Source organism: Acomys russatus, chromosome 19, assembly GCF_903995435.1.
Source record: "Acomys russatus chromosome 19, mAcoRus1.1, whole genome shotgun sequence".
NCBI lineage: Eukaryota > Metazoa > Chordata > Mammalia > Rodentia > Muridae > Acomys > Acomys russatus.
The window spans coordinates 42,606,610-42,634,282 of record NC_067155.1 but is presented as its reverse complement, the minus strand read 5'-3'; the positions used below and the strand labels follow the sequence as shown (position 1 = coordinate 42,634,282).

The 27,673-nt window shown below is 48.5% G+C and overlaps 1 protein-coding gene across 1 annotated transcript in view; it reads right to left on the bottom strand.

Annotated features, from left to right (window-relative positions):
• Positions 1 to 21,614: 21,614 nt before the first annotated feature.
• The window catches only part of Gtf2ird1 (GTF2I repeat domain containing 1), an 82,575-nt gene continuing 76,516 nt past the window's right edge, over positions 21,615 to 27,673 (bottom strand). The window contains exons 23-27 of the mRNA XM_051161350.1: positions 26,693 to 26,770; positions 25,433 to 25,625; positions 24,610 to 24,647; positions 22,932 to 23,131; positions 21,615 to 21,846 (exon numbers count right to left, since the gene is read on the bottom strand). Coding sequence (XP_051017307.1) covers positions 21,778 to 21,846; positions 22,932 to 23,131; positions 24,610 to 24,647; positions 25,433 to 25,625; positions 26,693 to 26,770 — 578 coding nt within the window. The 3' untranslated portion in view covers positions 21,615 to 21,777. The remainder of the gene's footprint in view (positions 21,847 to 22,931; positions 23,132 to 24,609; positions 24,648 to 25,432; positions 25,626 to 26,692; positions 26,771 to 27,673) is intronic.

Here is a 27,673-nt window from a genome sequence, read left to right as displayed (position 1 = left end):
AGAGCTACATGATGAGATTAATAATAAGTTTATATTTATTAATTATATATATATTTTTTTGTTTTTGTTTTTGTTTTGTTTTTCAAGACAGGGTCTCTCTGTGTTAGTCTTGGCTGTCCTGGACTCACTTTGTAGACCAGGCTGGCCTCGAACTCACAGTGCTCCACCTGCCTTTGCCTCCCAAGTGCTGGGATTAAAGGCGTGCGCCACCACGCCCGGCTTAATTATATTATTAGATTATGTGTTGTATTAATTATATTAATTAATAAATAAGCAATATGCATGCAGGCAAACATTCTTAGACATTTTGATTTTTTTTTTTTCTTTTTCGAGACAGGGTTTCTCTGCGTAGCCTTGGCTGTCCTGGCTTTGTAGACCAGGCTGGCCTCGAGCTTACAGTGACCCGCCTGCCTCTGCCTCCCAAGTGCTGGGATTAAAGGCGTGCGCCACCACTGCCTGGCGTTACACATTTTGAAAAGATAAAAATAAACCCAAAGAGGGCAGGTGGAGCCTGGCTGCCAAGCCTGACTTGGCCTCTGATCTGCACTAATACACACTCAAATAATAAATTTAAATGAAAAGCAGTTAACGAAAAAGCCTGGTGAGAGCCGGGCGTGGTGGCGCACGCCTTTAATCCCAGCACTCGGGAGGCAGAGGCAGGCAGATCGCTGTGAGTTCGAGGCCAGCCTGGTCTACAAAGTGAGTCCAGGACAGCCAAGGCTACACAGAGAAACCCTGTCTCGAAAAACCAAAAAAAAAAATAAAAAATAAGAAAAAGCCTGGTGCTAGTTCTCCAGCCTCCTAACCTTTGCTAGGCATGTCTCAAAGCAATTAATTATTTATTTAAATTTTTTTTAAAAAGTGCCATCAAGCCAGGTGTGGTGACACACGCCTTTAATCTCAGCACTTGGGAGGCAGAGGCAGAGGCAGGCAGATCTTCGTGAGTTCGAGGCCAGCCTGGTCTAGTTCCAGGACAACTAGAGCTGTTACACATAGAAAACATATCTCAAAAAAGCAAAGCAAAAAAAAAAAAAAAAAAAAAAGCCAAAAACCTCCCAAAAAACAAAACCAACCAACCAACCAAGCAAACAAACAAATGCACCATCAGCTGGGACAAAATAGAAAACTTATGAGCCAGTGTAACCTTTGAAATTGAAATGACAATAGTGAGTCTGCACATCTATGTGCGTACATAGGAAGTGTGTGTGTAAGCTTATGGAAGACCTTATGTGCATAAGATTCCATGTGTTTGCACAAGTGATGGCATATGTGAATATACAGGCACGTGTGTGCACGCGCGTGTGCACACACACACATTCATGCCCAAGTACACTGGAGTCCCCTGAGTGGCAGGTGAGAGACGGATTCCTCAGGGAATGGGCCCACAGAGTGAGGTAGGATGTACATATTGTGTGCATATATGCATGTGTGCAGGTATGTGTGGATATTTCTAAGTGTTGGAGTATGGTTGTATGTAAGATACCCACGTGTTTATATGCACATACACACGGCTGTGCATATCCACATGTGACCATGTTTAAATATCTTAGGCTAAGATCAAAGTTTTCAGATTTGTGGGTTTTTTTTTTTTTTAATTATAACTTTTACTTTTAGATTTAGTTACTTATTGACAAGTTTTCGCTAAGCGGCTAGTGTTGGCCTAGACCTCAAAATTCTCCTCCCTCAGAACCCTGAGCACTAAGCCAGGAATGGTAGTGCACACAGCTTTAATCCCAGCACACAGGAGGGAAAACCAGCTAGATCTCTGTGAGTTTGAGGCCAGCCTGCACTACAAAGGTAGTTCTACGACAGCTAGGGCTGTTACGTAGAGAAACCTTGTCTGGGGGCAGGGGAGAAGAAGAGCCCTGAGTACTGGGATGACGATTGTGTGCCACAAAGGTCCTGAGTTCAGTTCCCAGCAACCACATGGTGGCTCACAACCATCTTTGATGAAATCTGGCGCCCTCTGCTGGCCTGCAGGTGTACTTGCAGGCAGAGCACTGTGTACATAATAAATAAATCCTGGAAAGAAAGAAAAGAAAAGAAAGAAAGGCCGGGCGTGGTGGCGCACGCCTTTAATCCCAGCACTCGGGAGGCAGAGGCAGGCGGATCGCTGTGAGTTCGAGGCCAGCCTGGTCTACAAAGCGAGTCCAGGACAGCCAAGACTACACAGAGAAACCCTGTCTCAAAAAAAAAAAAAAAAAAAAAAAAAAAAGAAAAGAAAAGAAAAGAAAGAAAGAAAGAAAGAAAAAAGGAAGAAAGGAAGAAAGAAAGAAAGAAAAAGAAAGCTGGAGAAATGGCTCAGAGGTTAAAAGCACTGGCTGCTCCTCCAGAGGTCCTGAGTTCAATACCCAGCAACCACATGGTGGCTCATAACCATCTATAGTGAGATCTGGCGCCCTCTTCTGGTATGCAGGTGTATGTGTAGGCAGAGCACTGTATACATAATAAATAAATCTTGAAAAAAAAGAAAAAAGAAAGAAAGAAAAAAGAAAGAAAGAAGCCGGGCGTGGTGGCGCACGCCTTTAATCCCAGCACTCGGGAGGTAGAGGCAGGTGGATTGCTGTGAGTTCGAGGCCAGCCTGGTCTACAAAGTGAGTCCAGGATGGCCAAGGCTACACAGAGAAACCCTGTCTCAAAAAAAAAAAAAAAAAAGAAAGAAAGAAAGAGGCGTGCCTGGAGCTACATTCATACAGGAGATAGAGAATGGCATTGCTGGGAGCTCAGGGGAAGGAAGAGTTGTCAGTGGAGACTGAGTTTTGGTTTTGCAAAATGAGTTTTCTGAGGATCCTTTGCACAATGCTGTGAATGTATTTAACACCACACATACCCCTTGTCTGTCTGTCTTTGGTACTGGCATGGAACTTAGGGATTCCGCTGAGTCGTAGCTCCAGCCCACACACTTATCATTAAAGAGCCATGCTTGGAAATGGGTAAGATGGGGCAGGAGACTGCACAGTGAGGAAAGCACTTGATGGGCAAGTGTAAGGATCCAAGTTCAAGCCCCAGCTCCTATGTGAAAGCTAGATATGGGAGAGAGAGAGAGAAGTCCTGGCACACTGACATATCTGAACATGCATACACACACACATATACCATATACACTAAAGATGTGGGTTTTTTGCCTGGTTGGTTGGTTGGTTTGTTGGCTTGGTTTGTTTGTTTGGGTTTTTGAGATAGGGTTTCTCTGTGTAACATCCCTGACTGTCCTGGACTTGCTTTGTAGACCAGGCTGTCCTCGAACTTACAGCGATCCACCTGCCTATCCCTCCCGAGTGCTGGGATTTAAAGCCCTGCGCCACCACGGCCGGTACATTATTTGTTTGTAACAGGGTCTCACTATGTAACCATGGCCAGAACTCATGTTCAGTGGAGACTCCCCTTCCTCTACCTCCCAAGTGCTAGAAAGGCTGGTGACACTATGTCCTGCAGAGAAAGAGCTTTAATTTGAGGAGGGCCTAGAAAGATGCCTCAGTGGGTCAAGGCTTTTGCCATGCAAGTCCGACGGCTTGAGTTCGTATCCCTAGAACCTACTGTGGAAGGAAAGAAACAGCTCGCGAAGGCTGCCTTCTGACCTTCGTGTGTGTGCCACGGCACGTTTGTGTTTTTACTCTCTCTCTCTTACACAATAAATAAAGATTAAGTTTTAAAAAAATGGAAAGCTGGAAAAAAAAAAGAAAAGAAAGAAAGAAAAGATGGGAGGTGGTGTCTCAGGCCTGTAATCCTAGCACTTGGGAGGCAGAGGCAGGCAGGCAGATCTCTGGGAGTTCGAGGCCAGCCTGATCTACAAAGGGAGTCCAGGATAGTACAAATTTTTTTTTTTTTTTTTTTTTGGTCTTTTTTTCAAGACAAGGTCTCTCTGTGTAGCCTTGGTTGTCCTGGACTCCCTTTATAGACCAGGCTGTCCTCAAACTCACATCAATCTGCCTGCCTCTGCCACCTGAATGCTGGGATTAAAGGCGTGTGCCACCATTTTTTTTCCCCCCAGAGCTGAGGGCCGAACCCGGGCCTTGCGCTTGCTAGGCAAGCAAGCACTCTACCACTGAGCTAAATCCCCAACCCCAGGTATAATTTTTTCTTAACTTAAAAATAATAATGAACTAAAAGGGCAGCAACCCCGAATCTAACCATTATTTTTGACACCATCTTGGGGAAGAGACATGAAAGGGAGAAAAGAGAGGAAGACAGGCACATTGTGCTGGAGGAGTCCCTCCTCAAGGACTTCAGCGGGAGAGGCACGAATTTCAGGAGTGTTCTAATTGTACTAAATTAAAGATCTAGCCAATTATAGGTCACCAGAAAAACAGTTTCAATGCTGAGTCATTCTGCAAGGAGTGCCAGTGAGATGGCTCATCGGATAAAAGTGCTTGCGGCCAAGGCAGAGGACCTGAGTTCAAGGCCCTCGACCCACATGGTGGAAAGAGAGCACTGACTCCTGTAGTTTGTCCTCTGACCTCCACACCAGTGCTAAAGCGTGTGTACCCCCCCCCCCGCACCCCCAAATAAATAAATGTACTTTTAGAAAATGTAAATGTTAGCCGGGCAGTGGTGGCGCACGCCTTTATTCCCAGCACTTGGGAGGCAGAGGCAGGTGGATCTCTGTGAGTTCAAGGCCAGCCTGGTCTACACAGCAAGTTCCAGGATAGCCAGAGCTACACAGAGAAACTCTGTCTCAAAAAACCAAAGGGGGGGAAAAAGTAAATGTTGGGGCTGAGAGATATCTTAACAGTTAAGAGCACTGGCTGCTTTTCCAAAGGACCCAGGTTCAAATCCCAGCACCCACATGGTAGTTCATTACTGTCTGTAATTCCAGTTCCAGAGGATCTGATACTTTCACCACAGATATATGTGGACATAGAACACCAATGTAGATCATGATGATGATGATGATGATGATAACATTTTCAAAAGGTAAATGTTATCTGGGCCTAGTGGCACATACCTTTAATCTCAGCTCTTAGGAGGCAGAGGCAGGTGGATTACTGTGAGTTCGAGGCCAGCCTGGTCTATGAAGTGAGTATAGGATAGCCAAGGCTACACAAAGAAACCCTGTCTCATAAAACCAAAAAAAAAAAAATAAATAAATAAATAAAAATAATGTAAATGTTACTATGGAATCCCTTCCCCCTTCGGTTTTTCTTTTTTTAAAAAAATATTTATTTATTTATTTATTATGAATACAGTGCTCTGTCTGCATGTACACCTGCAGGCCGGAAGAGGCCATCAGATCACATTATAGATGGTTGTGAGGTACCATGTGGTTGCTGGGAGTTGAACTCAGAACCTCTGGAAGAGCAGTCAGTGCTCTTAACCGCTGAGCCATCTTTCCAGCCTGCCCCCACTTCGGTTTTTCAAGACAGGTTTCTCTACGCAGCCCTGGCTGTCCTAGAACTCACTCTGTGGACCAGGCTGGCTTCGAACTCACAGAGACCCATCTGCCTCTGCCTCTGCCTCCCCGAGTGCTAGGATTAAAGAAGTGAGCCAGCACTGCCAGGCTGCTATGGAATCTTACTGAAGACCAAGAGTCTTAAGGCTGAAGCAGGAAGTTTCCAGGTGTTTAAAGCCAGTCTGGGCTACACAGTGAGTTCCCCTAACCTGGGCCACAGTGTAAGACTCTGTCTTAAAAAGCAAGCCAAATGCCGGGCGTGGTGGCGCAGGCCTTTAATCCCAGCACTCAGGAGGCAGAGGCAGCTGGATCTCTATGAGTTCGAGGACAGCCTGGTCTACAAAGCGAGTCCAGGACAGCCAAGACTACACAGAGAAACCCTGTCTCAAACAAAAACAGAAACAGCAACCCAAAGCTGGTGATCTGGTTCATTTGGTGAAGGGCCTTGCCACAAACGCCTGAAAACCTGAGTTTGATCCTTAGATCTCACGACAGGAAAGAACTGACTCTTGCAGTGGGCTCCTCTGACCTTCACGTCCCCATATGCACACTGTCACAGGTGTATATGCACTAAAAAACAGAGCTAGAGCTGGGCGTGGTGGCACAGGCCTATAAATCCTAGCACCCTGAGAGGCAGAGGCAAGCAGAGCCTCTGTGAGTTTGAGGCCAGCCTGGTCTACAAAGCGAGTCCAAGACAGCCAGGGCTACACAGAGAAACCCTGTCTGGAAAAAGCAAAAACCAAAAACCAAAAGAAAAGAGCTAAGGCCAGGCATGGTGGTGCATGCCTTTAATCCCAGCACTTGGGAGGCAGAGGCAGAGGCAGAGGCAGAGGCAGAGGCAGAGGCAGAGGCAGGCGTATTGCTGTGAGTTTGAGGCCAGCCTAGTCTACAAAGGGAGTCCAGGACAGCCAAGGTTACACAGAGAAACCCTGTCTAGAAGAAAAAAAAAACCAAAAACCAACCAAACAAACAAAACCAAAAAAAAGAACAGAGCCAGGCTTGGTTGTACTTCAGTCCGCCCAGCACTCAGGAGATGGAGGCAGGAAGAAACGACGCACAAGGTCATTCTAGGCTATCTGACACCTTGCTGCAAAACAAAACTGCTTAGAAAGTTCAGGTGACAGCCTTACTGTCTGAGAGGGAAAGCTGAGGGCTTTTAATCCTCCAGCGCTTGGCTCCCAGGCTAAAGCCCTTCTCTTGTGTCAGGGCCGCCCGTTCGGTATTTTGTTCCTTGCCACCATCTGGTAAGGCTGGCCACTTGCTGATTGGTTTCCTCCCGGTGTAAACTGAGATGAGTGTCAACCTAGAGAAAATAGAAATGCGGGCAGGAGACATGGTTCAGTGGGTAAAGGAGCCTGCTGCCAAGCCTGGTGACCTTAGGTCGAGCCCCTGGAACCCGCATGGCTGAAGGACAGAGCCAATTCTTGTAAGCTGTGCTCTGACCTCCACACGCGTGCCACATGGCATACACAGACACAATGGCATACAAGTGTACACGCACGCACGCACGCACGCACGCACTGGGCATGGTGGGGCACACCTTTAGTGGCATCACTCCGGAAGCAGAGGCAGGTGTATCTTTGTGAGTTCGAGGACAGCCTGATCTACAAAGTGAGTACCAGGACAGCCAAGGCTACACAGAGAAACCTTGTTTCAAAAAGAAAGAGAAGAAGAAAGGAAGGAAGGAAGGAAGGAAGGAAGGAAGGAAGGAAGGAAGAGGAAAAGAAGGAGAGAAAGGAAGGAAAAGGAAATAGCTTCGTGTGCGCATGCGTAGCATGGCATAAGTTTGTTGGTACGAGGTCTCCTTCTGAAATGTGAGTCCTATAGATCTGTGGGGATCAGGAATGGGGGTGGGGTGATGAACGGCGGCAGAACCCACGCAGAATCCCGGGAATCAGACTCGGGAGATGAGACTCAAGCTGCAGAGCTAACTTATTGTGCAGTGTACAAGCCTTTATAGTATCGAAGGGCCAATCAGACCATCCCATGCAAGCCTCAGGCACCAATAGCAATCAGTCACGTAAGGAAACGTGGGGGGTGAGGGGAAGTCACCTCAGGAGACCTGGTAAAGGCGGGGGAAGCAGTCACCGCCTTAGCCTCGGACCCGTTTTGAGACTTCACTAATGTCCTGGGAATCCCTAGGAGATCAACACTGTGAGCACTGGGTCAGGAAGGCTTGAGGAGCCGTCAGAGCTGCCGTTCCCTGTGGGCCTCGGTAAGGCTTGTGTGGACACTCCCCGTTTAGATCAGTTGATGCCGCCAGGTTTTGTGACAAGTACCTTGACCCACTGAACCATCTTTTAGGTTTTCCACCATGTGTTTTGATTTTGCATCTCTCGCTGAACGTGGAGTTCTCTAAGGCCGGCCGGCCGGCCAGTGAGTTCCTCTGAGGACTACAGGCAAGCACTACCATGCCCATGCTAAAAACAAACAAACAAACAACAACAAAACGTCAGACATATTTATATCATTTTATGTGTCTGAGTGTTTTGCCTGCGTGTATGTCTGTGCACCCTATGTTTTCCAAGTATGTTGGTCTAAGGAGGCCATCACATCTCCTGAAGTTGAAGCCGGGCCCAGTAGCACACAGGCTTGTGATCCCAGCAACTCTGGAGGCAGAGGCAGCGGGGGCACTCTGATTTCGAGGCCAGCCTGGTCTACAAAGTGAGTCCAGGACAGCCAAGGCTACACAGAGAAACCCTGTCTCGACAAACCAAAACCACAACAACAACAACAACCAAACCAAACCAAACCAAAAACCACAGAAGTGTTATAGGAATGTGTTTTTGTTTTAATCTCAGGTGTAGGGCTGTGGGGCTGCTTCAGACTGTCTGCAGCAGCTGGCCATGATTTGCCTCGTGCTCTAGCAGAAGCGTGGTTTGGCCAGCTGCTGATAATTTGATGTTTGGAATTCTGGGAAATTTTCTTTTTCTTCCTTTCTTTGTTTCATTCATATTCTCTCTCTCTCTCTCTCTCTCTCTCTCTCTCTCTCTCTCTCTCTCTCTCTCTCTCTCTCTCTCTCTCTCTCGACAGGGTTTCTCTGTGTATCCCTGGCTGTCCTGGACTCGCTTTGTAGACCAGGCTGTCCTCGAACTCACAGTGATCCACCTACCTCTGCCTCCTGAGTGCTGGGATTAAAGGCGTGTGCCACCATGCCGGATTTTTCTCTCTCTTTTTTTTAGATTTATTTATTTTTTACTTATACAGTTCTCTGCCTACATGTACACCTGCAGGCCAGAAGAGAGCATCAGATCTCATTATAGATGGTTGTGAGCCACCATGTGGTTGCTGGGAATTGAACTCAGACCCTCTGGAAGAGCAGCCGGTGCTATTAACCTCTGAGCCATCTCTCCAGCTCCCCTTTTCTTTCTTTCTTTCTTTTTTTTTTTTTTTTTTTTTTTTTTTTTTTTTTTTTTTGGTTTTTCGAGACAGGGTTTCCTCTGTGTAGCCTTGGCCATCCTGGACTCACTTTGTAGACCAGTCTGGCCTCGAACTCACAGCGATCTGCCTGCCTCTGCCTCCCGAGTGCTGGGATTAAAGGCGTGCGCCACCACGCCCGGCTTTTTTTTCTTTCTTGAGACAGGGTAACAGTCCTGGTTATCCTGAACTCACTTTTGTAGACCAGGCTGGCCTCCAACTCACAGAGATCCACTTGCCTCTGCCTCCAGAGTGCTAAGATTAAAGGCATGCGCCACCACACCCGGCTTTTTTTTGTTTGTTTGTTTTTGAGACAGAGTTTCTGTGTAGCCTTGGCTGTCTTGGACTCACGTTGTAGATCAGGCTGGTCTCCTAACTCACAGAGATTCACTGGCTTCTGCCTCCCAAAGCACTGGGATTACAGGCATGTGCCATCATGCCTGGCTCTGGGAAGTTTTCAGAGGGTGCTTAAATGTGAGAGCCCTGAGATGGAGGGTGTGGGGAGTGGTCAGTGGTTGGTGGTTTAGGGAGTTTGGTTGCTGTTTGTTAGTAGCTGTGGCCAAAGAAGAAACAAAAGGAAAGAAGTTAGATTCAGGGGTTTTCCTAATTCCTCTCTCCCCTCTATCCTTTTTTTCTCCTATCTAGTGTGGGCGGCAGGGGGATAAAGTGTGAGATAAACAAAATAAAAGTAGCAGAGACTGGGTGCAGGACCTGATGGGGTTTGTTTCATTTTCCTTTCTCAGGCTGGCTGCCCTGTTGGTTTTCTTTTTCTTTCTTTATAGATTTGTTTGTTTGCTTATTATATATACAATACTCTGCCTGCATGTGAGCCATCAGGCCAGAAGAGGGCACTGAGATGGTTGTGAGCCACCATGTGGTTGCTGGGAATTGAACTCAGGACCTTTGGAAGAACAGCCCGTGCCCTTAGCCTCTGAGCCATCTCTCCAGCCCTTGTTTTTCTTTTTAAAAATTTATTATTTAGCGTGTATATTGTTTGTGTGTGTACAGTTGGTTTGGTTTGGTTACTTGTTTGTTGCTGTTGTTTGTTTGTTTGTTTTGTTTGGCTTGGTTTTTCAAAACAGGGTTTCTCTGTGTAATAGCCCTGGCTGCCTGCACTAATTGTGGTGGTGCACTAGCTGGAGACAGAGGTAGGCAGGATTCTTCTAGTTTGAGGCCAGCACGGTCTACATGCTAAGTTCTAGGGCTACCAGGATTACACAGTGAGACCCTGTCAACAAACAAGCAAAGAAACAAATTCTTTCCTGTGTTCATGTGCTTGTGTGTATGTGTGTGTGTGTGTGTATACACCTGTGTGAGAGCCAGAGGCCAATGTCCCGTGTTAATCCATTCTTCTCCTCCTCTTCCTCCTTCTTTTTTTTGGTTTTTTGAGACAGGGTTTCTCTGTCTGGACTCGATTTGTAGACCCGGAGAGCCTTGAACTTACAAAGATCAGCCTGCCTCTGCCTCCCAAGTGCTGGGATTAAAGGCGTGCGCCACCACGCCTGGCTTCCATCTTCTTTTCAAACATCTATTTATGCATTTGAAGGGGCCGGGCCCAGGTGTGCAGAGGTGCAGATGTGGAGCTCAGAGGACCATGGGAGTTGGTTCTTTCCTTCCATTGTGTGGGTCCCAGAAATCTAACCCAGCCCACAAGGCCTTGTGGCAAGTGCCTTCATCTGCCTTGCCATCTGGATGGCCCACAAATATTGACTTCAGACACAGGATTTCGTGTATCCTTGGCCAGCCTTGAAACCTGAAGATGACTTTCATCTTTATGCTGGGATTACAGACGTCCATCACCATGCCTGGCCCAATTCCAATAGTTCTAGATTACAAATATTATTTCAAGGCAGGCAAAGTGGAAGTGCATAAAAACAGCCTTAGCTGGCAGGAAAAGGAATTAGAATTTCAAGCGAGATTGTTTTTTCCTATGTGTGTGAAGAATTGCTGCCCTCTCATGGAGATTCTGTATAAACTCCCACTTTGGGCACATGAGCTTTCCTAGGAACACCTCTGATTGAAAGCATCACAGAAGACCACTCAGTTATTAGATACTCTCCCAGAAAAGAGCATCAGGGGCTGGAGAGGTGGCTGAGAGGTTAAGAGCTCTGCTTGTTCTTCCAGAGGTCTTCAGTTCAATTCCCAGCAACCACATGGTGGCTAACAACCATCTATAATGTGATCTGATGCCATCTTCTGCAGACAAAGCACTAATATACAATAAACAAAATTAATTTAAATTTAAATTTAAATTTGAAGAAGAAGAAGAAGAAGAAGAAGAAGAAGAAGAAGAAGAAGAAGAAGAAGGAGAAGAAGAAGAAGGCGGCATCAGACTCCCTGGAAGTGAAGAGATGAGAGACTACGTAGATGCTGGGAACCAAATCTGGGTCTTTAGTAAGAGCAGTAAGTGCTCTTAACTGTTGAGCCCTCTCTCCAGCTCCACAAATGTCTGTCTGTCTATCTATCTATCTATCTATCTATCTATTATTTTTGAGACCAGTTTCTTTATGTAGCATTGGCTGTCCTGGATTCACTTTGTAGGCCAGGCTGACCTCCAACTCAGAGACCCACAGAGAAACCCTGTCTCAAAAAAACCCAAAAAACAAAATAGCCAGATGTGGTGGCACACTCCTTTAATCCCAGCACTCAGGAGGCAGAGGCAGGTTGATCTCTGTGAGTTCTGGGGCAGCTAGAACTGCACAGAGAAACTCTGCCTCAAAAACCCCAACAAAACGGGTTGGACAGATGGCTCAGAGGTTAAGAGCATTGACTGCCCTTCCAGAGGACCTGAGTTCAATTCCCAGCAACCGCATGGTGCCTCACAACCATCTATAATGTGATCTGATGCCCTTATCTGGCCTGCAGGTGTACATGCAGGCAGAGCACTGTATATATAATAAATAAATCTTTAAAAAAAAATCTGAACACAAAACCTAACAAGATAGATGGCGCCGGGCATAGTGGTGCACGCCTTTAATCCCAGTACTCAGGAGGCAGAGGCAGGCGGATTGCCCTGAGTTCAAGGCCAGCCTGGTCTACAAAGCAAGTCCAGGACAGCCAAGGCTACACAGAGAAACCCAAAATAGCCCCCCCCAAACCCAACAAGATAGATGGCTGCTGAAAAGACGTAAAGGATGACCTTTGACCTCCACATCCACATACGTTTAGGCATGAACACAACACCACATGCACATATATGCACACATTCTTATGGCACCCACGGCGTAGCTGACACTGCACTTTGTTCTGTCTTCCTTCAGCAGATCTTAGCTCCTCAGAGCCGTCTTGGTACCACCTCCTCTGTGTGGGCTGCTTTGCAGCCTGGGACTGTGGTGGTGATGTCCTCTCACATTACAGCTTCCCAGTTTCTATTTCCTCTTCTGCAGCCAGGGCTTTCCTGTCTTCTGACCACCACTCAGCATCGCGCTTAGGGAGGGGGCTTCTGATTTGGGTCACCTTGGCTGGGGCAGGGCACAGGGCAAGGCACTCCGAGGGTTCAAAGACAAGGTAATCAGGAAGTCTTTGTTTTTAAAGATCTCTTTGTGTTTTGCCTGCATGTACACCTGCAGGCCAGCGGAGGGTGCCAGATCGTATTATAGATGGTTGTGAACCATCTTGTGGTTGCTGGGAATTGAACTCAGGACCTCTGGAAGAGCAGCCAGTGCTCTTAACCTCTGAGCCATCTCTCCAGCGCCCCCTGCTTTTATTTATTAAATGTTCCTTTTATTTATATTGTTCTCTCTGTGTGTGTGGTATCTTTTGTAAGTATGTATGTGGGTATGGTGCACTTATGGAGGTCACGGGACCACTTGCAGGTGTTGGTATTCTTTTCGACCAGGTGGGTCCAGGGGATTCAGCGCACGTCATGGGGCTTGATGGCAAGCATCTGCACCTGCTGGACCATCTAACCAGGCCCGAAAACCGTTACTATTTTTTTTTTTCCACTTTTGTTTTATTTCGCTTTTGAGACAGGGTCATACTACAAAGTCTTGGCTGGCCTTAAACTCACAGAGATCTACCTGCTACCTGCTTCTACCTCCATAATCCTGGAATCTTTCTTTCTTTTTCCAGACAGGGTTTCTCTGTGTAGCCTTGGCTGTCCTGGACTCGCTCTGTAGACTAGGCTGGCCTCGAACTCACAGAGATCCACCTGCTTCTGCCTCTCCGAGTGCTGGGATTACTGGTAAGCACCACCACACCTGGCTCAAGTCCTAGAATCTTATGCCACCGTGCCCAGCCCAAATCATTATGTCCCAGATATTTTGCATGGATCATAATTCCTGCCCAGAATGATTTATTTGCCAGGGCTGGCGACACATGCCCATATTTGACGTCCCTGCTTTTTGTATTTATGTTTTTCTGAAATAAGTCTCAGGTAGCCCAGGCTGGCCTCAAATTCCTTATGTACCCAAGGCTGGCCTTTCTAGTGCTGGGATGACAGTCACATGTTGCAGGATGTTTGATCCCGTTGTGCACCCCAAGATTGTGAACTGTAAAGACTTTGGTGTGGTTCAGCCCTAACACACACCTTTCATCCAAGAGCTTTCTGTACACAGGATTTAATAAAGTTAACCCTAGGTCAAGAGGCAGAGCAAGAAACCAGCTGAAAGGGATTAAAGAGTAGGAGAGGCTTTCAGTTGAAGGGTATTTAAGGCAGCGTGGAGAAGAAGGGGTTTTAAGCTTTGCCTTAACAAGCTCTTTGGATTTTAGTTTTTTGGCTTTTCCTCCTGGGCTGTCAGCTGAGCTAGCAAGCTTTCAGCTTTGTGCTTTTTGGTTTTTTCTCTGGGACGTGAGCTGAATAGGAAGGTCAGCTGGGTGCTCTCTCTGCCTCTCTGAGCCAGCAAGTTTTCGCCCCAGCATCTGGCTTCTGAGTCTTCTTTAGTAAAATCGAACGGTTGGGATTTTACTTTCTTTGTAACAACAGTCCTGTGCCACTGCTCCAAGCTCTATCAACTCCAAAGGGTTACGTGGGCCAAGCCCTGGGAGGGCATGAGGACCGCTTCACTTCATCCCTGAGCTGGTAAGCAGCAGGCTTGTGGGAGGCATCCGGCTGTTAGCAGGGCTCCCCACCTTCCAGAGGGACAGCTTTGCCTCCACTTTCTTTTCTTTTCTTTTTTTTATTATTTTTATTCATGTGTACATATCGGCATGTATATGTGGACATGTGTGTGGGTGCTGGGAAGAGGCCAGAAGAAGGTCTTGGGTCCCCTGGAGATGGTATTTGTGAATCATCTGATGTGGGGGCTGAGAATCAAACCCAGGCCCCTTACAAGAACATCAAATGCTCCAGGCATCGGTCCTGTGCCAGCTGTTGCTCAGTGACCTGCACAGGCTCCCGACAGGTGGCGCTGCTGTCACCCTTGTCTGCCAAGTGGTGGGAGGTACTGTCATTAGAAACAGTTGAGCCCTCTAAATGTCCTTTGCTTGGCCCGCGCGCATGCGCACACTCTATCGCGGTGGTATGTATTTCCATACGTATTTTGTTGTTTGTTTGTTTGTTTTTTTGAGACAAGGTTTCTCTGTGTAGCCTTGGCTATCCTAGGCTCGCTTTGTAGACCAGGCTGGCCTCGAACTCACAATGATCCGCCTGCCTCTGACTCCCGAGTGCTGGGATTAAAGGCGTGAGCCACCACGCCCGGCTACATACGTGTTTTTTGAAGGCCTGAAGTTGATGCCTGGTGTCTTCATCTCTCCTTACTTTATTTACTGAGGCAAAGGCTATTGCTCAACCCAGAGTTTGCCAATTCCGGTTAACCTAGCTAGCTAGCTTGCCCCAGGGATGACCTCTGCCTCCCAATGCTGGGATTACAGGCCGGCTGCCTTGCCCACCCTACTTTTACATGGATGCTGGGGACCCGAACGCAGGTTCTCAGGCTTGCATTCCAAGCATTTCCAGTTTCTCTGTGTACAGCCTTGGCCAATTTGCCTCCCTACGAGCATGGGCCACCTTTTCTTACTTGTTTTGTTTGTTTGTTTGTTTGTTTTGAGTAAGTATCTCACTGAATAGCTGTCTGGACTGGAACGTACAAAGCCTTGTATTCATCTTCCTGGCTTCTGCCTCTTGATTTTGCTTTCTTTCTTTCTTTCTTTTTTTTTTTTTAAATCTCTTTACTTTTGTTTTTTGTATTTTTAAAGATTTATTTATTATACAGAGGGCACCAGTCTCATTGTAGATGGTTGTGAGCCACCATGTGGTTGCCAGGAATTGAACTCAGGACCTTCGGAAGAACAGCCCGTGCTCTTAACCTCTGAGCCATCTCTCCAACACCTTGTTTTGCTTTTTTGAGGCAGGGTTTCTCTGTAGCCCTGGCTGTCATGGAGCTTTCTTTGTAGAACAGTGTGACCTTGAACTCAGGGATCTGCCTACCTCTTGAGTGCTGGGGTTAAAGGCATCATGCTCCGCTACTGCCCAGCCCTTTTTTTTTTTTTTTTTTTTTTTTTGGTTTTTCGAGACAGGGTCTCTCTGTGTAGCCTTGGCCATCCTGGACTCACTTTGTAGACCAGGCTGGCCTCGAACTCACAGCGATTCGCCTGCCTCTGCCTCCCGAGTGCTGGGATTAAAGGCGTGCGCCACCACGCCCGGCTGCCCAGCTCTTTTTAAGGCAGTGTCTTTGCTGGGTGGTGGTGGCACACGTCTTTAGTTGCAGCACTTGGGGGGCAGGGAGTTTGAGGCCCGCCTGGTCTACAAACTGAGTTCTAGGACAGGCAAGCTTACATACTCTGAGAAACCCTATCTCTGGGAGGTGGAGGAGACGGTGTTGTCTCACGTAGCCTAGGCTAGCCTCGAATTCAAACTTGTGGTGATCCCCCTGCCTCAGGCTCCCAAGTGCTGGGATTATAGGCAATCACGAAGTGTCTAGTTTTGGTTCTTGTTTTCATCCCCCCCTTTCCTTTCTTCCTTTTTTTTTTCTTTTTCCTTATTTATTTTTTATTATGTATACAGTGCTCTGCCTGCATGTACACCTGCAGGCCAGAGGAGGGCGCCAGATCACATTACAGCCGGTTGTGAGCCACCATGTGGTTGCTGGAAATTGAATTGATGACCTCTGGAAGAGCAGTCAGTGCTCTTAACCACTGAGCCATCTCTCCAGCTCGCCTTTTTTTTCTTCTTTGTACTGGAGAATAAGCCCAGGGACTTTCTAGTGTACGTGCACAGCACCTGGAGTCTAGGATCCACACTTGAACTTCCATGGGATCAGTGAGTCCCAAGGGACACCTATCCTGTCCTTGTGTCCCCTGCAGCCCAGCTTCTCTCCTGACCCTTGTGCAACTCTCAGCCACAGATCCTCTTTTTTTTCAGTCAGTGAGCAACCCAAGAGCATTATTTTTCCTGGGGTCCATCCTCTCCCCATGTAGTCAGTGCCATGGGTACGTTAAAAAGGGGGTTCCCGAGTGAGTGTAAGGAACACCCAATGCTCCTTCGGAGGCCCCAGTTTTGGTACTCAGGTACTCACAAACATCTGTAACTCCAGTTCCTGGGCATTAAACATCTTCTTCTGGCGTCTGAGGGCACCAGGGCACCACCACCTATGTAGGTGGACTTTGCTACTTTGTGGATTCTTTCTTTTTGGTGTTTTGTTTTGGTTTTGGTTTTTTGAGACAGGGTTTCTCTGTGTAGCTTTGGCTGTCCTGGACTTGCTCTGTAGACCAGGCTGGCCTCGAACTCACAGCGATCCACCTGCCTCTGCCTCCCAAGTGCTGGGATTAAAGGCGTGCACCACCACGCTCGGCTTACTTTGTGGATTCTTCCACCCTCATCCCCTTTTGTTTGTTTGTTTTACTTTGTTTTTCAAGACAGGATTTCTCTGTGTAGCCTTGGCTGTCCTAGACTCCCTTTGTAGACCAGGCTGGCCTTGAACTCACAGAGATCCGCCTGCCTCTGCCTCCCAAGTGCTGGGATCAAAGGCGTGCGCCGCCGCCACCCTGCTCTCACTCTCAGCCCCTTTTATCCCACCATTTTCTTTTTTTTTTAAATAAGATTTATTTATTGCATATGAGTGCTTTATGTGCAGAAGAGGGCATCAGATAACATTATAGATGGTTGTGAGCCACCATGTGGTTGCTGGGAATTGAACTCAGGACCTCTGGAAGAGCAGGTGGTGCCCTGAACTACTGAGCTATTTCTCCAGCCCTATCCCACCATTTTCATCCCTTATCAGTAGATAAGGAAGAAGGATGGAGGGGAAAGAAATAGAGAGGGAGCCTTGAATCTAATTTCTTCTTGTTTCTTCTTTGAGTACAACTACAACAAACTGCAAACCAACCCTTCTCCCCAACCACCACCAACCCCCGCCCCCCCGCCGCCACTTGGGGACCCTCACATGTATATATCCTTTGAAAAGTTCCCAGAATTTCAAATGTCACACAGCTGCAGAAACTCTTTGCAGCTGGCAAAACCACACTTCTGCTAGAGCACGAGGTAAATCCTAGCCAGCTGCTTTGGACAGTCTGAAGCAGCCCCCCACATCCCTATGCCCGGGATTAAGATGAAAGAACATTTTCTTATACTATTTCTGTGTTTTAAAGTGTACTTTTATAGTTGGGTGTGGTGGTGCATGCCTTTAATCCCAGCACTCTGGAGGCAGAGGCAAGCAGATTGCTGTGAGTTCGAGGTCAGCCTGGTCTACAAAGGGAGCCCAGGACAGCCAGGGCTACATAGAGAGACCCTATCTCAAAAAAAATTTATTTTAAATTTACACACACACACACACACACACACACACACACACACACACACACACACACGTGCTCTATCTGCATATATACCTGCATGCCAGAAGAGGGCATCAGATCCCAGTATAGATAATTGTGAGCCACCATGTGGTTACTGGGAATTGAACTCAGGACTTCTGGAAGAGCAAACAGTGCTCTTAATCACTGAGCCATTGCTCCAGCCCCTACTTCTGAGTTTCTTTCTTTCTTTTTATTTATTATTATGTATACAGTGCTGTGCTTGCACATACACTTGCAGGCCAGAAGAGGGCATCGGATCAGATCACATTATAGATGGTTGTGAGCCACCATGTGGTTGTTGGGAATTGAACTCAGGACCTCTGGAGGAACAGTCAGTGCTCTTAACCTTTCTTTTTTTCTTTTTCTTTTCTTTTTGTTTGTTTTTCTCGAGACAGGGTTTCTCTGTGTTAGCTTTGGCTGTCCTAGACTCGCTTTGTAGACCAGGCTGGCCTCAAACTCATAGCAATCTACCTGCCTCTGCCTTCAGAGTGTTGGGATTAAAGGCGTGTCCCACCACCGTTCCTGGCTGTGTTTCTTAAAAAAAAAAAAAAAAAAAAAAAATTGCAGAATTCTTAGTACAAACATATGTGTAGGCAAAGCACATATACACATAAGTAAAAAGAAATCTTTTTAAAAAGAGGGAGCCTGTGGGGCTGGAGAGAGACCTCCGCAGTTAAAAGCCCTGTGTGCTTTCACAGAGGACCATGGTTCAGTTCCCAGACTGCCCATGGCAGCTCACAACCTTCTGTAACACCAGTTGTAGGGGATCTGACACTTTCTTCTGGCCCCTGCAGGTCTGAGACAAACATGAGGTGCACAAACATACACGCAGGTACACACACAGCCGAGCATGGGGGCTGGAGAGATGGCATGGGGGCTGGAGAGATGGCTCAGAGGTTAACAGCACTGGCTGCTCTTCCAAAGGTCCTGAGTTCAGTTCCCAGCAACCACATGGTGGCTCACAACCATCTATAATGAGATCTGGTGCCCTCTGCTGGCCTGCAGGTGTACATGCAGGCAAAACACAAATAGATCTTTAAAAACAAAAAGGATGTTGGGAGGGCAGCATTTTACAACACTGGGCTAGTGAATGAGTGGGTGCGTGTGCGTGTGTTTACAGAGTTGTAAACGTTGGGAAGCTCCCGCTCCCGAGAACACCGCATCCTGCCCAGTACCCAGGGTGCACCTGGTCAGAAAGGGAGTCCACCCCAGAGAAGCAGGTGTGGTGTGAGGAGCAGGTGTGGGCAGCACCACCCACTTCTTCCCTCCTGCCTCCTGCTGGCCTCATTTCTGGCTGATGATTGCTTTATTACTGTTTTCAGTGGGATATAATTCTAGCATTTTCTATAATCTCGATCTTTTCATTGATACTAGATCTTTATACAAAGACTGTGTATATAGGATGATTAGATGCCCACCAGCACACATCCCCAGGCAATTAGGAGCGTTTGAAATGCAGCACAGCAATTCACATCCCTCATTTATTACTTTGGAAAGTGTTTTGTGATTTTTCTTTGGGGGTGGGGGATGTGTTTACAAACCCCACAACAATTCTCATTTCGAGTTGCAAAACACGAAGCCATTTTGAACGGAGACAGATGGCGGTTCAATGAAGTTTAATTAAAGAACGAGCACTTGGAAGCAAATTGCTTTACAAAGTGCAGCACACTCGCATTCTTGAATGCTTGCATAAATAGCATCTGGAAGCTTCTGTAGACAAATAGCCAGGAAGGTGCTGGGGGTGGGGGTGGGGTGGGGTGTGGGTGCAGGTCTGTGGGGCTGACTTCTGATGGGCCGCAGCTCCTTAAATTCAGGAACCAGGAGCCCTATGTGGTGGCGCACGCCTTTAATCCCAGCCCTCGGGAAGCAGAGGCAGGCGGATCTCTGTGAGTTCGAGGCCAGCCTGGTCTACACAGTGAGTTCCAGGACAGCGAGGCTACACAGTGAAACCCTGTCCCGGGGGAAAAAAAATGTTTTTCAAGGCCATCTCCAGCAACATAGTGATTTTTGAGGCCAGCCTGGGTAAGCCAGGACCCAGTCTCAACAACAAAAGGCTTTTCTTTGGAGGGGCTTTGCTTTTAAACTTTTTTTTGAGTGTAGGGTTGTGTTTATTATTTGTTTTTTGGTTGTGAGGCCAGCCTTTAATGGCTGAGCCATCTCTCCAGCCCAAATGTGGGTATTCCCCCCCTCCTTTTTTCTTTTTAATTGGTGTTTTGGGGACAAGGTTTCTCTGTGTAGCTTTAGCTGCCCTGGAATTTACTCGGTACAATAGGCTTGCCTTGAACTCAAAAAGAACCGCCTGCCTGCCAAGCCCTGTTGAGTTTTTGTTCTGAGACAGGGTCTCATGTAGCCCAAGCTGGTCCCCCATTCCTGATTCCCCCTTCTCCAGTGTTGGGATTATAGGCACATCCCACCCACTGGGTTCACTCGCCCTCCCCCACCCCCTCTGAGACAGGGTTTCTCTGTGTAGTCTTGGTTGTCCTAGACTCACTTTGTAGACCAGGCTGGCCAGCGATCTGCCTGCCTCTGGCTCCAGAGTGCTGGGATTAAAGGCGTGCAACACCACCACCTGGCCAACACTGAGCTCACTTTTATGCTGTGCTGGGGTAGAATCCGGGGTTTGCTGCATGCTAGGCAAACACTCCACCACCTGAGTTACATTCTTCCAGGCCCTGTTTTGTTTTGAGACAAGGTCTCCACAGCCCCACGGACCGGCAGGGGTCTGATGTACTGCTTTGTACTGCGGGTTTCCCAGCGACAGCTCCACCCACAGGCTATGGTCTAGTTGCCTTGGGTCATGGAGGGGGTGAGTCAAGATCACGGACCCACGGGCGCTGGTGGCTGCTCCCAGTATAAGGGTGCCTGGTACCCAAGGCTCTATCTAGACCAAAAGGACAGGTTGCAGTCATGGATAAAGAGTGGCTGAGAAGCTCAGCGCCAAGACTGACTAGGGCAAGGGGCACTGGAATATCGTACCAAGAAGGTAGTTCTTCGTATAATAGGTTGAAAACTCCTGGGAACTGTTTCCTCCCCGACCCCCACCTCTGTTTTGTGTTTTTGTTTTTTGAGACAGTTTCTTTGTGTAGGCTTGGCTGTCCTGGACTAGCTTTGTGGACCTGGCTGGCCTCAAACTCCTGCCTCTGCCTCCCGAGTGCTGGGATTAAAGGTGTGTGCCCCCCACCCACCCCCCGTTTTGAAAAGTGGGGGATGAAACCCAGGCTTTGGTTATATAGGTTTTGTATAGATGCCCTACCAGAGAGCTACGCCCCCTGGCCCCTCACAGAGGTGGGGCGGGGTTGTGGAGTGGGTGGGGTCTCACCATGTAGTTTTGGCTGGCCTCAAACTTACTATGTAGATCAACCTGCCCTCAGACAGAGATTTTGCCTGAAGCTACCTCTGGGGTCGATCTAAAGGTTTTTAAAAAAAAAAATTTTTTTATTACCCTAAATTATGTATATGTGCAGAGACATGTACAGGGCATTCACCTCGGGGGCTGAAATTACAGGCGGCCGTGAGCCACCCTACCCGGGTCCTGGGATTTAGCTTGGCACCTCTGTAAAAGTGGGGCACACGCCTAATGGCTGGGCCATCTTGCCAGTCCTATAGTTTTGTTTTCCCAATAGAGGGTTTCTCTGTGTAGCTCTGGCTGCCCAGGCACTCCCTCTGTAGACCAGGCTGGCTTTAAACTCAAGAGATTCACCAACTCCCAGACTGTTTTCATTGCTGTTCTCCGTTCAGCCTTAGCTGTCCTGGAACTCCCTCTGTACATCAGGGTGTAACCCCCAGCCCCAAAGGGGGGACTCCGGATCCTTCAGTCTCTATTCCCAGCGTGCTGGCATTACAGGTATGTACCACCACACCACAGCTGGGTTGGGTTTTGTGCATGCTAGGCGAGCGCTCTGGGGCACCACCTGGGGCCGCAGTTCCTTGGTCCCTGGACACCATATCCCATCCCTCAGGAATGAATGGCGGGTGGGGTGGGGTCACCTGAGCTGGTGTCTTGCAGGCTCAGCCCCTGGGTGGGGGCCACACCATGAAAAGCGTACATACCATCAGTAAATAAATGTGACACTTTTTTCTTTTTTTCTTTTACTTATTTAAAAAGGCCTTGGTGGCAGGAATATAGTGTAAAAATCATTGGAAAAACTAAAAGGCATCGATACATATCCGAATATACTTTGTACATAAATTACATTTCCTTTAAGTCTTTCTGAGTTGAGGTCCTGATTCGGCTCTGAGGTCTAATAATCAAGGGGGCCTGGAAGCTGCACGTTTAATCCCGAATAGTCCACCATGTACACTGGCCACTGCTAGAGAGAGGGGGACAGAGGGACCAGGTTAGGACTCCAGATGTCACAGAAGAACTCCTACAAGAATTAGCACGCTTTCTTTGAGGGGCGGATTCACATGTTACTCATTATGCAGCTACGGAGGCCCAGAGAGGGCGAGAGACCTTTCTGGGATCACACAGGTGGAGACTGGTGACTGTCCCCACCCGTGTTCCAGGGCCTCAACGTGGGGTTGGACACCAGCGAGGGCTGAGTCAGCAGGCGCGGTAAACACCAGAGACCAGACACTGCCCCACCTCTTCCGGCCAGAAAAATGAAGGTAGGGGGAAAGTGAAAATCCTGGGCTTTTGGGAATATCCAGAAAGGGGGCTGAAGGGACAACCGAAGGATCTAGAAACTCCTAAAATCAGTCTACCTTTCCCTTTTTTCTTCCGTTCCTTTTTGTTGATACAGTCTCAGGTAACCCCAGGCTAGCCTCAGACTTCCATGTAGCTGAGGTTGGCCTTGAACTTCTGGGCCTCCTGCCTTAACCTCTCCAGTGGCTAGTGTGACACCAGGTCCGATTTATGCTTTGCGGGGAATTATAACCCAGGGCTTCTTGCATGCAAGGCAAGCGCCCTGTTGACTGAGCCACATCCCCAGATCCCTACTTAGCAGTTCTCTTTGAGACACGAATGTCACAGCCCCAGCTGGCCTTGGATGTCTGATCTTTCCCCTCTTCACTACCGGGACTAAAGGAATAAGCCGCCATACAGAGTTCTTTACAGGAGTTTGAATCAGCAAAGGGCCAAACTCAGCAAAGGGCCCGAGAGGCCGAGTTCTGTCATGTTGACCATCTACCCTCTAGCTCCTGCTGACCTCATTTCCACAGATCCCTGGTGACACCCACACTTCAAGCACTACGCTGATTTGCACAGACCCTCAAGTCTTTATCTTGTGGGTAAACCAGGCGGATGCGCCTGAGCCTGAGCCTGCGCCTGCGCGGTTGGCTGAGTCCCTCTCAGAGCCCAGTGCCTCCCAGTTGCTGGAGCTGCAGGTGGCCCTGCCTGAGGGAGGGTCAAAGGCCACACAGAATTAGGGTGAAGTTCGGATCTGCGTGACTTTACCACGAGGGAGATCTGGTTGGTGGATGTCACAGACTCTGGGTTAGAGGATGAGGATGAAGAGGAGGAGGAGGAAGAGGAGACGGAGTTGCCTTCAGAGACCCGCTTTCTCTTGCGCTTGGGAATGTTGTCTTTGGCTGGTGGAAGAAACAGTTGCTGAGGCCGGATAGCGGGGGCCGTCCTGTGTCGGCCTCCTGAACTCCCTGGAGAAAGCCCTTGTTTTTAGATTCTTAGCGTTTTACACGTTTTGATGTCCTGGGAATAGAACCCAGGTGTTTTGTGTTGAGCCACACCCCCAGCCCCTCATTGGAGGATTCTAGGTAGGCGCTCTATCACTGAATAAACCGCCCCCACCCCACCTCCGCTGTGCCCCAACTGGGGGATTCTAGGCAGGTGCTCTACCACTGAGCCACACCCCAGCCCCTCACTGGGGGAGTCTAGGCAGGTGCTCTACCACTGAGCCACACCCCAGCCCCCCACTGGGGGAGTCTAGGCAGGTGCTCTACCACTGAGCCACACCCCAGCCCCTCACTGGGTGAGTCTAGGCAGGTGCTCTACCACTGAGCCACACCCCAGCCTCTCACTGGGGGATTCTAGGCAGGTGCCCTATCTACCTCTGTCCTAGCTAGGCATCCTAGGCTCAGTGACTTGCTGCCCACCAGGTGGCTAGTCTAGCCTTATTCCCTAAGCAGGTCTAACTAAGGACGAGTTGCCCCACTTCTGGCTTCCAGTCACTGACCTGTCTTGCTGACAGGATTCCCCCTCACCCACCTCACCAGGCTCAGTACATGGCTCTAGCTTAGCCTATTCTTCAGTATGGCTGCCTACCCCAGACGTTTAAAAGCCCCCAATCTCTGCTCCTCCATCCACTTCCTACCAAAGCATTTTGATTTGGTTTGCTGAGACAGGGTCTCATGTAGCTGGCTGGCCTCCAAGTCACTGTGTAGCTGAAGCTGGCCTGGGCCTCCTGATCCTCCCTCTCCATCTCCCGAGTACTGGGACTAAAGGTGTGTGCCGCTATACCTGATGTACACGGGACTGAGGAATTATAATAAGACTTTGTAGATTTTTCTCCCAACTGATCTGCACCCCAACTTTACCTTTTTTTTTTTCCTGCCTGAGACAGGGTCTCTCTGTGTTAGCCTTGGTTGTCCTGGACTCACTTTGTAGACCAGGCTGGCCTCGAACTTAGAGATCCATCCGCCTCTGCCTCCCAGGTGCTGAGATTAAAGGCGTGCCATCACGCCCAACTTCTTTCTTTTTTTTTATTTTTCTTTCTTTCTTTTTTTAAATTTATTTTATATTTTATATACAGACAGGTGTGAGCTGCCATGTGGGTGCTGGGACTTGAACCCAGGTCCTCTGGAAGAGCAGTCAGTGCTCTTAACCACTACGCCATCTCTCTAGCCCCTTATTATTTTTTTTCTTTAAAGAAATATTTATTTATGTACATGTATGTGGCACATGGAGGTCAGAGGACCACTTGCAGGAGGAGATGGCTCTCTCTCCATCATGTGGGTCCTGGGGATTGAACTCAGGTCATCAGGTTTAGCAGCAAGCACCTTTATCCACTGCGCAACCCCAAGGTCATGCCTGCCTGTGCTTTTGGGTTTTTGTTTTTTGAAGGCAAGAGACTAGTCCCCATGAGGCAGAGGGCTGGCCTCTCCTGCCTCTGACTCACCTGGCACCTTGGCATCATTGCAGACTTCTGAAAAAGGTCTGAAAAAGATAGAAGCAAAGCCTCAGTTAAAAGATTTCCCCTTCTCACCTGTTCCTTGGGATATGGACGCTGACTCTCCGTGCCTGAGATGCACCTGCTGTGGCTCCAGCCAGGTCAGTTAAAGCCATACTTTTATAACCCTAAGTTCAGCTCAATGGTCCATGTGCTAAATGTGTTGTCCCCAACCCGGCACAGTATTGCAGGTGGTAGACCTTTAGGAGGTGGGGCCTAGTGGGAGGGCCAGGTCATTGTGGCATGTTCTCAGTGGGGATGCTGGCACCATTGCCTCCTCCAGTCTCTCTCTCTCTGTTCTCTGGCTCTCATGAGGTGAGCAGTCCCTTCCACCATGCATATATATATGCTCCCACCAAAACCAGGCCCAAGTGACCAGGGCACGAGAACCCTGCAACACTTTTTTTCCTTTTGAGACAGGGTCTTGCTATGTAGCCGAGGCTGGACCACGCTCCTGCTTCTCCCTCTCCATTACTGGGGTTATAGGCATACATTAGCTCATGCCTATAAGTCCAGCACTTAGGAGGTAGAGGCAGGAATATTAGGAGTTCAAGGTCAGTCTCAGTTACACAGTGTATATGTTCCAGGCCAGCCTGGGCTACATGAGACTCCAGGTTGAAACAACAACAAAATCTGGTGTTGCCTTTCTGACTCAGGATCCTCTCTCTTTTTGACAGACTCTGGCTGAACGCGATGATTTGCGTCCCAGGCCAGAGTGGTACCCCCTCCCACAGCTCGGCTCTTGCCCTGTTGTCCACTCTGGAGCACTCACTGAAGCCGGTTGATAATAACCATCCGCACGTGTTCCCTGGCCTTCAGGATCTTCTCCAGCCGGTGGATGTCATAGGTGTTGGGGTTCCGGAAGGGGATGTCATCTGGGAGGCCTTTCACCTCCACGGCATCCGGGCTGTCCCGGATCAGTTTGTAAGGGACCAACACAGGCCGATTCAGTCCCAGGGCCTCGCCTGGAGAAGACAGGTCAGTCAGATCCAGAGAAAGATGTCAAAAGGTGAAACACTCCAGAGAAAAGATCGGGACTCTGATGGCCCAACCCATGGACAGCAACGTCATCCATGTATATTATGTTAGGTAATACCGATCAACAGATTCTAGAATTACCTAGAAGACATACATCTGGGCATACGTGTGAGGAAGTATCTAGATCGAGTTAATTGACGTGAACCTACTTTCTTTTTTTTCTTTTTAAAGATTTATTTTTTATTTTATATATATATATAGTGCTCTGCCTGCATGTACACCTGCGTGCCAGAAGAGAGCATCAGATGGTTGTGAGCCACCACATGATTGCTGGGAATTGAACTTAGAACCTCTGGAAGAGCAAGGGGCACTCTTAACCACTGAGCCACCTCTCCTGTGCCACCCCTCCCCCCCCTTTTAGATTTATCTATTAAGTATACAGCTTTTTGCCTGCATGTACACCTGCCAGCCAGAAGAGGGCATCAAATCTCATTAGAGATGGTTGACCTCTGGAAGAGCAGCCAGTGCTCTTAACCTCTGAGCCATCTCTCCAGCCCATGGACCCACTGTAAATGTGAGTGGTACCATCTCACAGGCTGGGGTCCAGAACTGAATAAGATGGACAAAAGGAGCTGGGTACCAGCATTCATTTTTCTGCTTACCGCCGTCCCACCCTCTGCAGACTGGGTTTCAGCTGTCCTGGACTCTCTTTGTGGACCAGGCTGGCCTAGAGTTCACAGCGATCCACCTGACTCTGCCTTCCCTCGAGTGCTGGGGTTACAGGCGTGCGCCACCATGCCGGGCTCACCGTCCTGCTTAGTGCCTTCAGATGTGATGTGACCAGCCACCTCACGCTGCTGCACTATGGTCTATAGCTTTAATCTGTGACTCCCAAACAAATCCTTCCTTCCTTAAGTTAGGTACTTTGTCACAGGGATTAGAAAAAAAAGAACCCAATGCACAGGCCACCAGCCACTGTGGTCATGCAAGCTGTCCTGTAGGCCTCCCTTCCCCACTCCCCCACCCCCACCACTTGGGAGCACTGAGAACTGACCGTATTTTTCGTTGAAGAGCTCCTTCACTTGCTCTCGGAGGATCACCTTCTCCCCGAGCCTGTTGGCATCATCCTCATCTGCAGGGAGAGACAACCGACGACAGAGCTGGCACACACTTCCCCATGTGGTCCTGGATTGCTGGGTAGCCTCTCCAGAAAATGCTTTCTTCACCTAAGCTGCTCTGGTGTCATAAGTATACTCATCTACACGGCCACTTGCCTCCCACACATCCCTCTACCCACCCACTCGTGTTTCCACCCACCTGAATTCTCCAAACAGAACTCCCACCACAGACCAGGCATAGAGTACCCCAAGAGGAACTCACAGAGATCCATCTATTCTACTGCCTGGGTGCTGAATGCAATGTGTGCCACCATGCTTGGCTCCAAATACAACAGTGTGTGGGAGTCTGTTCCCTCTTATGTACCATGTGGTTCCAGGCATTGGACTCAGGCTGTCAGGCTTGGTGTCCTGGGCCTTTAGCAGAGCTAAGGCCAGGGTGCTATTTTTCTTTTTCTTTTTGGTTTTTCAAGACAGGGTTTCTCTGTGTAGCCTTGGCTGTCCTGGACTCACTTTGTAGACCAGGCTGGCCTCGAACTCACAGAGACCTACCTGCCTCTGCCTTCCAAGTGCTGGGATTAAAGGCATCCCGCCACCTGCCCGGCTGTTATTTTTCATTTTTCCATTACTTCTCTCTCCTTTTCCTTGTTCTTTCTTTTCTTCCTTCTATTCTGTTAGCTTTAAGCCAGGGCTTCAAATAGCTCACTACACAAAAGCCTCAACTTCAGTATATAACTAAAGATGACTGTGGAAGATGGCTTGGTCTTCTTGCCTGGACTCTGAAGATCCGGGGAATGCAGACCCAGGCCACTATGCTTAGCCTGTAATTTGTTCAAACAGTGGCACTGATAGAGAACCCTGCATCTCTGCCTCTGGGACCCTTCTGACCTGGCTGCCAGCTGGCTGCCTTGTTCCGGTCT